Consider the following 16,050-nt stretch of genomic DNA (forward strand, 5'->3'; position numbering starts at 1 on the left):
TCATAATTGAAATATTAATTGAAAATCTTCCATTAGAACTGATTAAAAAATTATCGAATACATGAATGACGTGTCAACAAATAGATGAGTGTCAATGACTGGCAAACGATAAATTATAAATTTGTAAAATTGTAAAACAAAATGTAAAATTTTCGTTTCAAATATGTCGTTTATTTCTGTTTTTAAAAAGGCGATAGTTGTCTTAATTCTAGATTTTTTCTGATATTTAAAAACAGTTTAATTGTATGTTTGCAGCTGTATAAAACAATATCCCTTCTACGTAATGCAAATAGAAATAGAGCACTATAAAATAACTTGTAGACTCCGAGCAGACAAATAACTTGAAGACTCCGAGCAGACAAATTACTTGTAGACTCCGAGCAGACAACGTCGTAGTTTTTACGGAGTCATAATACTCCTAAAAATCTTCACAGAAACCAATTAGCTATTAAAGTTTAAACTCATGTGGAAGCATCCTAATGTATTGTAGATTCAAGATTGTTCAAATCATGATCCTAGGGGTATTGTGGGTCACACAATGAGGGTCTGTATTTACATAGGAATATATATAGAGAAAAAAATTTCTTCTCAAAACCATTTGGACAGAAAAATTATATTGTAGAAACATTCTCAGGTACTGTAGATGAAAGAGTGTTAAATTTTAATGCCTAGGTGTACGAAGGGTTCGAATTTTACACAGAAAGTAATGCATTTGTTATATTTCTGTTCTATTTCTCAAAGCATAAATTCAAGTGGCAATGAAGGGGGACACTTTCGGTTGAACAGGAGCCCAGAAGCAATCGGTCAGATAAAACACCGCAGTCGGCCGCCTGCCTTTCAAAAATCCACCTAGAATTTACCTTTTAAATGTGTGATGATATTGTCATGTAGTTTTTACTGGTTGTGAAGCCATATACAATTTACCAGAAATAGTGGCAATGGTTCTAACGATCGACAGAAATTTTAAAATGGGTTAAACGGAGCAAAAGGTGTCTTCATTAGAGATCGCAGTGCTTGTCGGCGCTACACTATATTAATGAGATTAGATAATTTGCGCGTGTTTTATGGTTTAAAAGCGTAAAATTAAAATGTTTAAAACATACAGGTTTAACGCGTTTACGTTATCGAAATTTCAAAAGCTTACTTATTTTTCCATTTTATTATGTATATTAAGATATGATAAAACTGTATATTACTGGTATGCATTTGATTGTTTTGAAACGACATCAAGTCCCGATTCAATAAATTGCAACTGTTTTTTAAACTTATAAATGTTACGTTGTAGTTCTAGAATTCTGTAATTTAGAATGTTTGAAAATTAAGTAAAGTTCCCATCTTGTGCAGTTCCCTTTTGTACATTTGGTTTGCATTATGAATTACCTGTCTCTTCACAGAAGTCACTTTTCCGGATCTTCTAAAGATAGGTAGGATTTTCCACATTTACTCATAAGTTTGCCAAAAAATAATGCCAAAAAAGCACTGTTTTGGTCTTCAGACCCGCTTTTCAACATGAAGATTGTGCTTCTGCTGGATTTAGTTTTGTTGTGGAGTGTTGCGTTTAACTATTCATGTAAGTCTATCCAATATAAATGATTACGTAAACATTAAGTGGTAGCTTGCTAAAAATATTTATGTTAAATAATATTAGCCAAGGATGTTTATTTTGATTCAAATACTTTAGGTTTTTTTACGCAATAAATACATTGCTAAACATTTCACACATAATTTTGTAAAAATAATATAAATCAAATTTGTTCTTGTCTATTGTAGCAGGACTCAGATCAAGATCAAGGAGAATGGGTAATTTATTTTGCAATATTTGTTGTCAAAGATTTATGCGTGGCTATTACAGACTACAGTGCTTTCAACGGCTCTGTCTTAATGTCAGGCATCGTCCACCATAATGTTAATCACCAAAATTTACTTTTGCTATAGTCCATCTTATTCTAATTTCTGAGTTTAACAAATTATACACATGTGCAATAATGAAAATTATATATACGTACAAAAATAAAGATAAATTAAATCCATTGTTAATGATTCACATAAACGAAGTATAATTCCCTCTATTTCTTAGTTAATTGATAACTCATAGCTCTGTGGAAAATGACAGGACTGAAATCAAAACGCCTTATTTATCGATTGGTCTAAATTTTCGACGACCTAAATAAGAAAATCACGGACGGCACGAAACAACAATGATGATGTCAGACTTCAATTCCCATAAAGACGATTTGGAGCAATAATTTAGTTTTTGACTTTTTACATTTGTACGTTTAATTTATGAATTTGTGAAAAGAAATATGTATATGCTTTCTTCATTGATGCATGCGGGTTATGGAGGTAACCATCATTGCAGAAAAAATTACATAACCCGATTTTCTGCAATGTCGCAACCTTCATATCCCGCAAGAATCACCAATGAAAGCATTTTTTGTTTAAATACTGAGCTATTTTGATTTAAAAAATCTAAATGGGGCTTCTTTTATCGTATTTAAAACAAAATAGAAGGTTTTGATTTCGCGATATTATGTGTTATTGATTTTTTACACATTTGTGAAATTATCATCAGGTGGTGACTAGTTAAAATTGTGGAAATCCTACTTTTTCTGAATAATTACATTCATTACCAATCTTATCCAATTAAAAACACTAAATCAAATTTTTCGGTTAAGAATTTTGCGGGCTCAAAATACACTAATTGATTAAATCAATTTGGATTTTCTCCCTCAGTTTTTTTTCATGATTTGATATTGATTGAAAAAATTTTCCATACTGTCTTGTATGCATTTCTGACTCACTGGCTGCTGCAGCTGTACGTTAATTAAACATTTTCCTAATCACTGTGTTTTTGAATTCGTGGATATTTGATAGCGTTAGAGAAATCTCTTGAATAGTTTCTTAATAAACATAAAGATATAGAGGAAAAAGACGCCTTTTTGAAAAGGTCTTTGTTACCAAATGGATTTTACCTGTACATACAGTACCGATTAGACCCAACCTAACAGAAAGTAAACCCCAACTAAACCCTTGGTTTACTTTCTGGGTTTACTCTGGGGTTACTCGGGGTTTACTAGAGTGGAGTAAATCCAAAGTAAACCCAAAGTGGACACAGAGAGTGAACCAAGACAGATGTATACTCCTGAAAACAGGCCCTAGCTGTGTATTCGGAATATACAAGGGACAGGGCCCGATTACAGACAGTAAGATGGTAAGATAAAAGACGGGTCTGCTTCAGTGCGTACAGCTGACTTCAAAAGCAATTTCCAAGTAAACCCCAAGTAAACCAAAAAGTAAACCCCAAGTGAATCCAATTTTTTAGAAAGTAAACCCAGAGTAAACCCCAAGAGTAAACCCGGGGTTTAGCTGGGGTTTACTTTCTGTTAGGTTGCGTATGATCGGTACTGTATATGCACAAATCTATACAAATTATTAGTTTGTACATGTAGAATATACATCCTTTTTTTTTTAGTTCGAAGTTGTTCCTTATTACTTTGGAGGCATTTAATCCTTAGCCATTATATACATGTATGACTAAGGATTAGTATAATTTAATAATATGAAAAATATTACTTTTTTCATATTCTAATGATAAAAAAATCCAACATAGATTTCTTATTTCGTAATGTCATGTTTTATATTGATTTTTTTAACTTCTGAATGAAGTCGGTATTTTTTCACAAAAAGATTTTTTGTGAATGATAAGTTGGGAAATAGCTTGGTAGAATGCAAGTCGGCTTTCTACTGGTTGCCAATGGCAAAGAACAACAATTCCGTAAAATCAAAACTTTAGGGGTCGTATGGAGAGTGCAATTAAGTTAAATTAATTAACAAATTTTGAAACATCCTGTAGTTGAAATAATGCGTGAAGACGAGATTGCTTTGAGGCTATTAATCTTCGTATCAATAATTCCGGAGAAGTATAAAGAAAACTAGAAAACAAAATGTTACCGTTGTCTCCAAATATTAAAAGAGGAAATAACTTATAAATTTATCCTAGCCGACCAATTTCTACCTATTCTCAATTTACTTTCTCACACTGACGAGTTCAATACATGTTTAATATTTACGCGACGAATTCAAATTTTATAAAAAGTGACTTTTAACAGTGTATAGAAGATCAATCATAAAAATAACACATTCCGCCGTAATCAGACAATATTATAAAAATATCAAGGCGTAATAAACAATGAAATAAAACTTTGTTATAGAAAATGAAAACTAAATTTCTAGAATTTAAATGACAAATTCATTTGTTACGGATACGTTTTATATCTCAGAATTTAAAAACTTTAATGTAACACTGTTTTTTTTTAATTAAAAAGAATTACAAAATTAAATTCTATATTTTAATAAATGAAAGGCGTTATCGTTCAAAAAAGGCTTATTTACAAGAATTTTTGCAGTAGCTTATTTTTGAAAGATGCAATAGTGCGTAATTAATACTGTTGTAAATAACGAATATATCTTTTACAGGAGCATATGGACGACGTTTTGAGCAACAAAGCATAGGATTCATATCGAAAATTGGCAATATTTTTTGCGGGCAATGCTGTGTGTTTCCTCGTGGCAGTGTTAGAAGGCAGTGTATGAAACGTTTTTGTCTCAACCCGAAGCGATGTTAGATATCAATACCTGTATATGTATTTGCTATATTGTTATAAACGATTATGTTCTCCATCATTAGAATGTGTTTTATGCAACTTGTAATACCCTATTTTCGAATGTCTGTAAAAAAGTAGTAAAAAAGCAATATTAAAAAGAAAAAGAGGTGAAAATCTGACGAAAGGGAAATTAAGATGCCTCACAATCTTTTAAGGTGTGAACATTTGAAAATTTTTGTCATTTTAGTCGAAATTCTTGTGTGTGGTTTTTTTTCTCGAATCTATAACAACAATTTTCCAAAGGGGTATGTTTACCTTTTTTCCTAAAATTGAATAAGCTATCTAAAGTGAGGAAATGCAAGGCATTTACAGCAATAAATCAATTGTTTAAATACCGACGTAATAAAATGTCAAAGTACTTTATGGTTATTATCGATATATCACCAAGCAACGTCTGATGAAATTGACGCGTTATTACGTCTGTCAAAGCTCGATCTTATTTGAAACCTCAACGATCTTTAGAACAATAGAATCGAAGCTGACCTAGAAATTGATTTAGAACAAACTCTATTAAAAATACTGACTACTGAAATCACATATTAATCAAACGGAATGAAAATATGACTAAGCTGTGTCGATTGTGTAGTCTGTTTGAAAATACAAATCAATTGTTTTATTCCGGAATAATCATCATTGAGTTGTAAAGTTGAATGATCGTTCTGAAATCTATAAACATGTATTCGAAAAAATCCAAAATAAAATCCTGACTAAGACCTCTTTCAGTGCAATAAGGGAGATAAACACAAAAAGAATACTTTGACCTACTTGTTAAATTAATTTCATTCCTTCTTTATTTATTTATTACATACGCTTAGGAACGAGTATAAATATATTTTCCTCCCAAAATGTTTAAGAAATAAAATTATAATATGAAGAAAAGTTAATTTATTATCTCAGAATAGTCTATAAAACCAGTAAAAATAACTGAATTGAGATTTGGTCTTAAAAGAAAAAATCTGGTAATTAGTATTATGTTGATGCAATATCTAAATACCGATAATCGATAATATTTATCGTCATCCAATCATCGTAAGCGATTTAAATAAACGTTTTGATCAAAGGTTCGTTTAAATCTTGTTTTCTTTTTAACAAAAAGATAAACTTTAGTTTTAGAATATAGTGTTTTAATATGCGAGAGTAACATGAAATAATTTGTTTTGAAGTATAAATTCGTTCTTTCATAAAGGACATCAATAAAAAACTCATAATTTTCTGAAAGTCGAATTTCAGACTTAGGCTGCTACTCTGACATGTAGTGTTAAAAAAGCATCATTTCCCGCAATCTGTTCAAATTTTAGCAAGGGTCCTAGCAATGCACTAGCCAGTTTGGTAAAATATGATAAAAATAGTATATAGTAATAAAGAACAGTGTTCAAAATCAAAGTCCAAAGGAAAAATACAAAACAAGAGCAGAGCAAACACGGACCTTTAAAAAAAAAAGAGGCAGGATCAGGTGTCATGGAGAAGTGTGTATCCTCTGCTGAACTCCATGTGCTCTTTGTCGTTATCAGAAAAACAAAAAATTCCGTAAACAATAAGGCGATTAATAAAAGGAATAAGAAATCATTCTTTCAGTATTATGAGGTGATAATTTTGGTCGGGGCGTGATCAAATCCAATAAAGCCCGAAGGGCTTTATGATAGATTTGATCACGCCCCGACCGAAATTATCACCTCACAATATCCAAAGAATGATTCCTTATTACTTATATTTATATAATTTTAGGCCATCGTACGATCAAATCTGTAAATATAAATAAGCAAACCCCACCGGCGCCTCAATTTGGCGTCATTTGTATTATGGGTTATATAGTACAAAATCGATACGTAGTGTTATCACAGACAAAGACACTGGATAATGTAAATATTATGGTTTAAGTATGAAAAACGTCTGTCAAATAACGAATCAATAAACATATTTTACTATGCTAATATGCATCAACACTGCATTCACCTCGTCTAGGTGTTTTTGTTCGAGCTCGCTGTCCTAATCAGCGCTTTCATTTAAGGAGATTATTATTAATAGATATTTGCGCGTGATTTATGAAAGCGTATAATTATATTGTAATATGTGTTTAAAACAGACAGGTATAACGTGTTTTATTAATCATAATTTCAAAAACTTGTGTTTGTTTTGTTTATTTCATTACGCATACTGAGATATGACAAAACTGCATATTACTGGTATGCATTGTAAATTGTAATGTATAATTGGAATGACACCAAATCCCGATTCAATTCAATTCAACTGTCTTTTAAACTCATAATGATGACACTGTATTTCTAGAATACTGAAATGTTATATAATTTAGAATGTTTGAAAAATAAGTCACGATCCTAACTTGTGCATTTTTGCACGAATTACCTGTCTCTTCACATAAATCATTTTTCCGGATATTCTAGAGATGGGTTGGACTTTCCACAATTACACATTACAAGTTTGCGTACCATAAAAATAAACACAAGGACGGTATTGGAAATTAAAAGCGATTTTCAGCATGAAAATCGTGCTTCTGCTGGATTTGGTTTTGCTGTGGAGTTTTGCGTTTAACTGTTCATGTAAGTTAATCCAATATAAGCGATTACATAAAAATTAGGTGTTATTTTGTTAAAAGTATGTATGTTACATTATATTAATCTAAATAAGTTGATTATTGTTTATTTCGATACAAATAATTTAGTTCTTATTTTTTACGCAAGAAATCAATTGCTAAATATTTCCTAAAACTTTATAAAAATAGTACAAACTTATTTTTGTTCTTGTCTCTTGTAGCAGGACTCAGATCACGATCAGGGAGAATGGGCAATTTATTTTGCAATGTTTGTTGTCAAAAATTTATGCATGGCTATTACAGACATCAGTGCTTTAAACGACTCTGTCTCAATGTCAGACAACGTCCAACATTATGTTAATCTTCAAAATACTTTTGCTATACTCAAACTAGTTCTAATTTCTGTTTATGCAACTGTTATGAAAATGTCGAACATTGTGTAAAAATATGCATACATTGTATTTTGTACAATTATGAAATAATATACACATGCAAAAATAGAGATAAATAAAATCTATTGTTAATTTATAAACTAAATTGATTTTTTAAATCACCACAAACAATCTAAAGGGGCTTTTCTAATGATATAAATAACACAATTGAAGGTCTCATCTCACAAAAATGTTTGTTTTGAACATTTGTTAAAATATTCTTCAGTTGAAGACATCTACTCTATTTAAAGTTGGTTTTTCCCTTGTATATTGAGAAAAGTTCTTCATTGTATACCAACTACTGTACGTACATATTTTTTGGTTAAAATTAATAACTATAAAAAGGTAAGACACACTTTCATTCCACAGCGTTTACAGATGTCAATGTACCAATAGGTTAACATTATATAAATAGTGCCTGTTTAGGAGGGTAAGAGTTGAAATTTACACCCCGAGAAAACCATTGTCGACCGACGGGAAGCGAAGCGGGGTGTCAATTTCAACTCTTACTTTCCTAAATAGGCACTTTTTATTTTTTTTATACTGAATGTCTTTATTTTAAAGAAAACTTAACTTCTTTTATATCTCACCCCTGCGAATGTTATTGTCATTTAAATTTTAAATCTCGTGGTTTTATTTGACCCTTTCAGTTTCGCAGTAAAAATCGTGCCTCGTGTTTATAGTCTATTTCAGAGAATCTAAGTACTTGTAGTGAAATATAAATTCTAGAGGTTTATTGCTTTTAAACTTTATCTTCATTAATTGGTGGGTAAAATGTGTCCTAGAAATAAATGTGACAATAAAAAAATAGTTTTTTCTGCTGTTGCGACAATTAACATGCGTAGTCGACATTCCCCCTAAGAATTCATTTTCGATCCGCGCCTGACCTAGTAATAACACTTATAGTGAAACAGACTGTACTATTTTATGCAGAATATTCCTTGAAAATGGCTCGATATACTAAGTTTTTATGTAAAACATCCACCCATTCTTTTTTTTAAATACATGGTATTGCACACCACAAGCATCAAACATGGCTATGAATTTATTAAGCAACCCAATGTTATATAATCAACCACTCTACACGTGGTTGAACACGAACGATAACTCTGTTTCGAGTATCATCGTTTAATATAAAAATCTGCTAGATGGTGAAATAAGACATACATCCTAAAAGATGTTGATGTTTTAACATAAATCAAAGTAGGATATGATATGAAAATCGACCAGTACTTACGAATTTTGAGAATATTATCCGAACACTTATACTTCTGCTCGAAATTTCACAGGAACTGAACAAGTCTCGATGAAGTCTCGTGAACTTTCATTCGAGCACCTCTGGATTTATTACATACTTATATGTAGCAACGATAAAGAAAACATTCCGAACACATTCGCAGGGGTGTATCTGAATGACATGAATTCTATGGCGAACCGTACACGCATAGTTTACGCGCATTTAACAATTTGTTTTATTATACTTTCATGTTAAATACTAGTTGGTACATGCGCGTAAATCATGCGCGTACGGTTCGCCGTAGAATTCATGTCATTTCTATATTAAAGTAGTAAAAAAAATCTCTAAAATTAAGACATTCAGTATAATAAAATAAATAGTGCCTGTTTGGGAGGATAACAGTTGAAATTGACACCCCTACCCGTTGCAAAGTGTGTTGCTAACACTGATAGTAATAGAACGGATTATCAACTGCGTCTTAACTAATCAGATTTCAGTATTTAACATGAAAGTATAATAACAAGTATTGCTAATTATAAATACTGTGTTCTCAAGATTTTAAGAAAATTGATTTATAACGTCTTTTTCACTGGGCACAAGAAATGATCAGCATTGTCGTGCTCTTAAAACAGTTTTAGTTTCGATCGTCCAATATTATAATTATCCGCGCAAAAGTGTCGAACGTACAAAAAGACTCCAATAAGCGATAGCAAAAAGGTTTATTAGAGCATTTAAAATAGAATTGATATTTAAGCAGCTAAACTATGCACCTATTTCAAATCATCAGTAAATTTAAGAAATGTGTTAAACTTTGTTAATAGGCAGACTGGTTGTTAATGTTTATGTGATTTCGTAACATTTGGTTTTGTCTATTTCTGTATCAATAACAATTAATATTGCAAAGAAATATAGAGAACGGAACAAAATACCTAGGTGCTGTAAACATAAAATATTGAGAATGTGTGTGTTCACATAATTTTCAATTTGATTAATAATGAATTGAATTGCAGAACTAAATTTTAGTCGTGGATATCAGATACAAGTGAACATTGGTTGTCATTTAGAACAATAAACAGTCGTCTAAGTGTATCCCGGTGCAAACTGGTTGTCGTATACGATCGAATCATCTTGGAACTCATTCAAAGAAAAGCCGGCACAACTGTACATGCTGTAAAAATGCAAATATGCAATTTCAAGTAACACTTAATTTATTACGTTTAAAACATTTTAATATAATTGTAGTTTCATTTTACCTGTTGTACAATGCAACTTTGATATTCTAAGTAGCTGTATACTTAATTGTGTTTTCGTTTAAAATAATTATTTTTCTCACCTGGCACATTGACGTCCTTCCAACTCAATTTGTTTCGCGTGGTCTTTCAAACTCTGAAGTTCTCGTGCATCTAAAACCGAAACGCAATTGAATTATACATAATGTGATTAGAAATTCATCGTTATTTCCGTAAGGTCTGCTAAGATCTTGTCTCTCTTGTTTGTGACTTATCTGATAAATACGATACTGATTATCTAATTTTAGCGAACAAAGTAAATTCATTTTAACCTATTGATTCCCTTTCACCTTCCCAATGGTCATAATATTTTAATATTTCGGTTTCGACCCAGATCCTCTTTGACAAACTTTCCTCGGCTATAATGTTACATGCGTGTAATTTCACCAAACCAATTTTTTCGCTGAATACAAGACCCAACACCAACTTAATATCACTGCACTTTTTGCATATTTTGAACGATATTAAAGTGGAATAAAAAAGGATAAAAATGATATATCAAGTGCATGTATATGCACTTATGTGAGGCCCTAAGCCTCGCCAAATACCTCTTATACATTAGGAAACTTGTAAACTAGTCATATCTTGTACATAACAAAACATCCCCCAGATAATCTAATAACACAATTTTTTTTCAAGAGAAACCTATACAAAAGGCGCGTCTCGGAGATAATTTCATTTGAAAAACTACAATTTATTAAACTGTAATTGTCTAATTCAAATTAAAAGCCTTCCAATCAATGATCTGGTATGATAGTGTTATAATAAATAAACACAAAATGTGTTTCTTTTTCTAATTTCCTGCCAATGGAATAAGTTGTTTTTATTTTCTTCCATAGCTTGTAAACCCTAAAGTAGTTGGAACAAGGTTATCCCTGTGATTTTTTGTAGCCTCAGAAGACATGCATGCGTTGAAAAACAGTCGTACAAATTTAAATATTTACCTTGATTTAGTCTATTATTTCCAAAGGAGAAAGGACGAGCGTATATATGTTGGTTGCAATTGTCTGCAACGGCACTTTCTGGCAAACTTTTAAAAAAAGTATTCTATACCGTTAAAAAGTATGATATATAGTCTTAACAAGACAAGAAAATGTTGTTGAATATTACAACACATAATGTATAGTGCACATAATAAAAAAAACAACTTACCGGTTGTTGTCCAAAGACATGCATTTTTGCTTACCTACAAAATGATTTCACAAAGGTAGAGAACAAATACGTAAACTTCTGACTTATTGTATTAGAAAAGCATCATGACTTGTTTACATGTACATGGTTTATGTACAGAAAAAGGATATTTAATAAGATAAATTACGTTTCTTCCTGATATCCAGACAAATGACTGTTACTATTACAACGATGGACACTGCAAGGATTGATCCACCGACAATAGCCACAAGAAGCAGGTTATCCTTAAGAAACCTTACTAGTATAAAAAGAATTATTGTTATTCACAAAACTTTTACATTGTTGCAATTGTTATTACGAGGGTAGCGTAGACAAGTGGCGTTATTCAGTTAATCGAAGACAAAGGAAGATGAAATTTGTACCACAAAGGGTTCAAGAAATTTGCACTCAAATAACATACACTGATATTTGATAATACTTCTATTATTTACTCAGAAAATGTTTTGGCTATAACAAAACTTTTAAATATTTTATAGCGCGTTTTGTGACAAGTTGAAAAGTTAACTGGTAATAAAATGACGTTGTCTGCGTTTAAGGCGGCGCAGCAGTAACTGATACAATTTTGTAAAGACCATGAAATAAATCCTAAGCGGCTTTGGAAGTAAATGATATTAACAAAATCGATGAGAAATGCGTTTTGTGAATAAGTAGTTAAACAACATTGAAACTATTTGAACAAGTATGATGACAAAAACCCCGAACGATATCAATGGACGTCAAAATGTTGAACGACACATTTCGGTAAGACAGACGTTAGACAACGAGTAATACGGGGCAAGTTTGGAGTCGACAGATCGTTTGTACTTAGAAAATATTTAAAAAATACAAAACTAGAAATATATATTGAATGTGCAAGCAGGGTACATGTTCAAAAATAATATTTTTTCTAAGACATTTTCAAAAATAAAACGTAAATGTTATCGTAAGCGATATGGAGGGTTTAGCAACAACGTAAAACTGGAAATTTTCGACGTCGCATATTGCGCCGTCTGACAAAACTTGTTGTTACTAATTATTCATTTTCTCGAGAAATAAATAAAGTACAGATTTGAACTTTTCAGCATTGTTTGCCAAAGGGTCATTAAAGGAAACACAGAAGACTAATGAAATTGCTGTGAACAGATTATAAATTATGTGTCCTGTGTACATTATTTTGGGACAACCCTCGTAAATTGATTTTGAATATCTAAATAGTGTCAACTAGACTTTGACCCGTGCGTGCAAGGGTTAACATTGCATAATGGATATTTACGAAATAGATACATCGATACACCGTATTGTTGACATTACAAAGAAACAAACATAACATACAAAACAAGCTTTATTAGCCTACAATAATGCTATCAATGTCACTACTGTCTCCTTTGTTAGAACACTCTTACTGTGTCTCGGGAAAGGCCCTCCTATTTACCCGTTATGTAGCAGAAAAATGCAGAATTGCTCTTAAACGATTTAATGGAAATTTTATGAAGTTGAATTGAAGAAAATAAATCAAAATAGTCAAATTAGTCTTTAAAACCCTTTTTGAGACTGTAGATACCTTTCTTCTAAAAATTAAATTCATATAATTGAAGAATTAAACGTTTTTGCTCGCTTCAAATTTTCACAACATGTTGACATACTCATGATTTTTTCATAGTCAAATTGAATGCACTGTGTTAGATCTAGAGTTACTTCCCGTATTTTCTTTTCTACAGAGACAATACACGGAACGCGTTTTATCGTTAAACCGGGTCCTTAGGAATTTATCATTTTCATGATAGAACATTCTATTTACACTTTCCTTAGAAATATGATGAGAACTTTTTGCGTGAAATCAAAATTTATTTTTTTTGCCATCATGAAGACAAAGTAAGTTAATGTTATTTTAAAAATTTTCTCATAGGAAATCATAGATATATATATCAAACAGAATATATAGCAAATTTTCAACGAAAATTTACACGTATTTATACTATCGTTTCTGGGTTTCTCCATGCAAATATAATATTGTGGAAACATAAACTAACGAGCCTTCCGAGATTAAGCGTGAATGTAATGCGCATGCGCAAAATAAATCCCATAAATCCAGATGATTTATTTTAATATAGTAGTATAGATGCCTTATTATTCAAGCAAAGAAAATATTTTAGCTACTTAAAAGAAAATTGATATATTTTACCAAAGAAATTTTCCCTGTCCGATAACTCTTCCACGATGAAAGAAAGTGAATAATTCCCCAGTCGGTTGAACACTATGATGCTGTTGGTTCCGAACCACTCTCTTGTAATGTTTGGCATATTTAATCGACAACTGTAACCATAAAGTTTTACTACCCTTCCGAAAGCTGAAAGTGTTACTTTGGTTGGAGCAAAGGAAACACTGCTGCGATGGATTATTTCATTATTTTGGTTTCTAACCAAAACTAGACTAAATGGAGCTGGAAAGGATATCAAGCTCAAGGATAACGTCAAATTGTCGACAGGATCAGCAACAACTCTTTGTTGAGGCATTGTTATGTATGGTGGTCCTAAAAGTTAAAAAAAAAAAAATTAAGTATTTGAATAATTTCCCCAAAAATGACGTATGTTAATGGCTATAAAACACCTTTTTTACCGTTTAAGTTCAGACTGACCGAACTTGTAAGCTTCCTTTGAAGTCCTGACCCTCCACAGGAATAAAATCCAACAGTGCAGACATATTTTCCCGAGTCCTTGTACGATACGTCTGTAAGAGTGATTTCCGGGGTAGAAAATTTTCTAACTATTGTTGAATCGATCCCTATTTTGTGCTCCCACTCAACACTGAACGGTGTGTAAGACCCATTTAGTGGACATTGTAAAGTGAAGTCGTCAAAAATATATTTGGTTATAAAGGTTTGTTGACTTCCTAAAATACACATACATTTCGATTAGTTTTACCAATTTTCAATTATTAGAACATATGTAATACAAATATCTTAATCTTATATTCACTTAAAAAAGCATATTTTTAACGTTAACATGATAAAATATTTTTCTATTCCAAATGCGTGCGGATCAGAAAGTGGACATATAGGATATACTCGGGATAGCTGAAATACTGTGGTCCAAGCTATTTCCACGGGGTCTAGAACCGTTGTTACATTCCAGAATTGGCGAAACTATGACCCGGTATATCGACTCTGAGTCAGTTCCTTCAAACGAATAACTGGTAAGCGTGGTGTCACTCGTTGCGATTTCTTGATTGTTCTTTAAAAGTCGAACACTGTATAAGTTCGGAACACATCCATCTAGTTTGGTTTGAATTGTCCAATTGACTTTAAGTGTACATCCGTTTATCCATAAACTCATGTCTCCATCTTTTTCTTGTGGTCGTACGCCTGAATAAAGGTAAGACGTATTTTTTAGCCGGGCTCTGCTGAAAGCAGAGTCCTGGTCGTAGGCAGGCAAATCGCCAATGTTACTATAAATAGCACAAGTAAACAAAAAACCTAACAGCGTCAAAGTAAAAGCTTTCGCTATACCAAATAGTTACACAGAGAGCCACGTTTTGTCAAAAGCGTTGGCATTTTATTTCTTTTATTTTAATTTCGAGAAAATTGTCTATCTTTTTTAGTTTTCTTATTAATAACTTGTTTTAAAAACAAGACTATGCATTTTTGATACATACAATGCGCATGAATTTTTATGAACTACTTTGCTGCGCGTTGAAGAAATGGGGATTGAATATATAACGCTTGTTGCAAAATTCAAGGCAATAACTGTTGAACTTTTTTCTACTAGACAGATATATTTTTGTTTGTAGCTGCTTACAAAATTTGGTCGCTCTCTGACGCTTTGCTGACATGAAAAGCATAATTATGAGAGAGAGAGAGAGAGAGAGAGAGAGAGAGAGAGAGAGAGAGAGAGAGAGAGAGAGAGAGAGAGAGAGAGGGAGAGATTAATTTTCAGTCTTTACCACACAATATGCATAAAGACACACCAAAAGAGCCCGGCTTTCACTGCTTCAAAACTTTGATTTAACGTTTGCATCTTTCGAGTTATATTTAAGCTATTATTATTTCATATCAATATTTTACTTTAATTTTTTTTATCATCAAGCACATCATTATTAAACTTACTGTAAGCAACTGTAAGTATCACAATAACTCTCCGAACGAAAGTTTTTTCGAGGCAAAATAAGACAGACATTTTGTGATTAATTAATCTAAAGTGTAAACAAGATGAATTTCAAGTGACTCGTCCAGATCGGAAATGCGTTGTTCATTATATCTAACAGTCACAACATCAAAACACAGTCATTGTTCACTACGAGAAAGGAAATGCGTCGTATGGAGGAAGACTGAGGACAAGATCTGGTTTTCTATACATTTAAGATACAACACATATACATGTCAGCTGTTAAAAAAATCATTTTATTTAGACAGTCGGGATTTTTAAATTGATGATTTTGTCTTTGAAGTTCTTGTTAAAACTATTCTGATTACTCTTCCTATTGTAAGTCGCCATTGGGTGGATTTACCCGACATATTATTTAAACCATTTCATGTCGCCTTTTCTGTTTATTTGAAGGCTTAAAAATTAAAAATACACTGCATTGATATTATGGTAAACGCGGGTTGGATGAGGCGAGTGGTCTTGAGGCCGATTCGAGCAAAATAAAGTGATTTATTTATTTTGAATTTGAGAATAGGGTTTCTGTTTACCGTTTAGACACCTACAGATTG

At 31.9% G+C, this 16,050-nt stretch overlaps 1 protein-coding gene and 1 long non-coding RNA gene across 2 annotated transcripts; one reads left to right on the plus strand and one right to left on the minus strand.

Annotated features, from left to right (window-relative positions):
* Positions 1-1,415: 1,415 nt before the first annotated feature.
* On the plus strand, positions 1,416-4,678 carry LOC109618728 (uncharacterized). Its single transcript, XR_002199579.3, has 3 exons — positions 1,416-1,570; positions 1,771-1,800; positions 4,477-4,678. It is a non-coding gene; the product is annotated as an uncharacterized lncRNA (long non-coding RNA).
* Positions 4,679-9,585: 4,907 nt separating this feature from the next.
* LOC136269664 (uncharacterized) lies at positions 9,586-15,688 on the minus strand. The gene is made up of 9 exons (XM_066075074.1): positions 15,445-15,688; positions 14,407-14,703; positions 13,959-14,231; positions 13,525-13,872; positions 11,491-11,601; positions 11,325-11,358; positions 11,117-11,202; positions 10,217-10,286; positions 9,586-10,051 (listed from the first exon to the last, which is right to left on the minus strand). The coding sequence occupies exons 1-9, from the start codon at positions 15,512-15,514 to the stop codon at positions 9,964-9,966; spliced, it is 1,377 nt and encodes a 458-aa protein (XP_065931146.1). The 5' UTR covers positions 15,515-15,688; the 3' UTR covers positions 9,586-9,963.
* Positions 15,689-16,050: the final 362 nt, after the last annotated feature.

This window comes from Magallana gigas, chromosome 2 (assembly GCF_963853765.1).
Source record: "Magallana gigas chromosome 2, xbMagGiga1.1, whole genome shotgun sequence".
Lineage (NCBI taxonomy): Eukaryota > Metazoa > Mollusca > Bivalvia > Ostreida > Ostreidae > Magallana > Magallana gigas.

Bases quoted from the DNA above. Each gene is read 5' to 3' on its own strand.
- LOC136269664 (XM_066075074.1), bottom strand. From the start codon at position 15,514: ATGTCTGTCTTATTTTGCCTCGAAAAAACTTTCGTTCGGAGAGTTATT. The intron at 14,704-15,444 runs GTAAGTTTAATA...ACCTTTATTCAG, and splicing joins GATACTTACAGTTGCTTACA to GCGTACGACCACAAGAAAAA. The intron at 11,203-11,324 runs GTAAGTTGTTTT...TTTTTTTAAAAG, and splicing joins ATGTCTTTGGACAACAACCG to TTTGCCAGAAAGTGCCGTTG.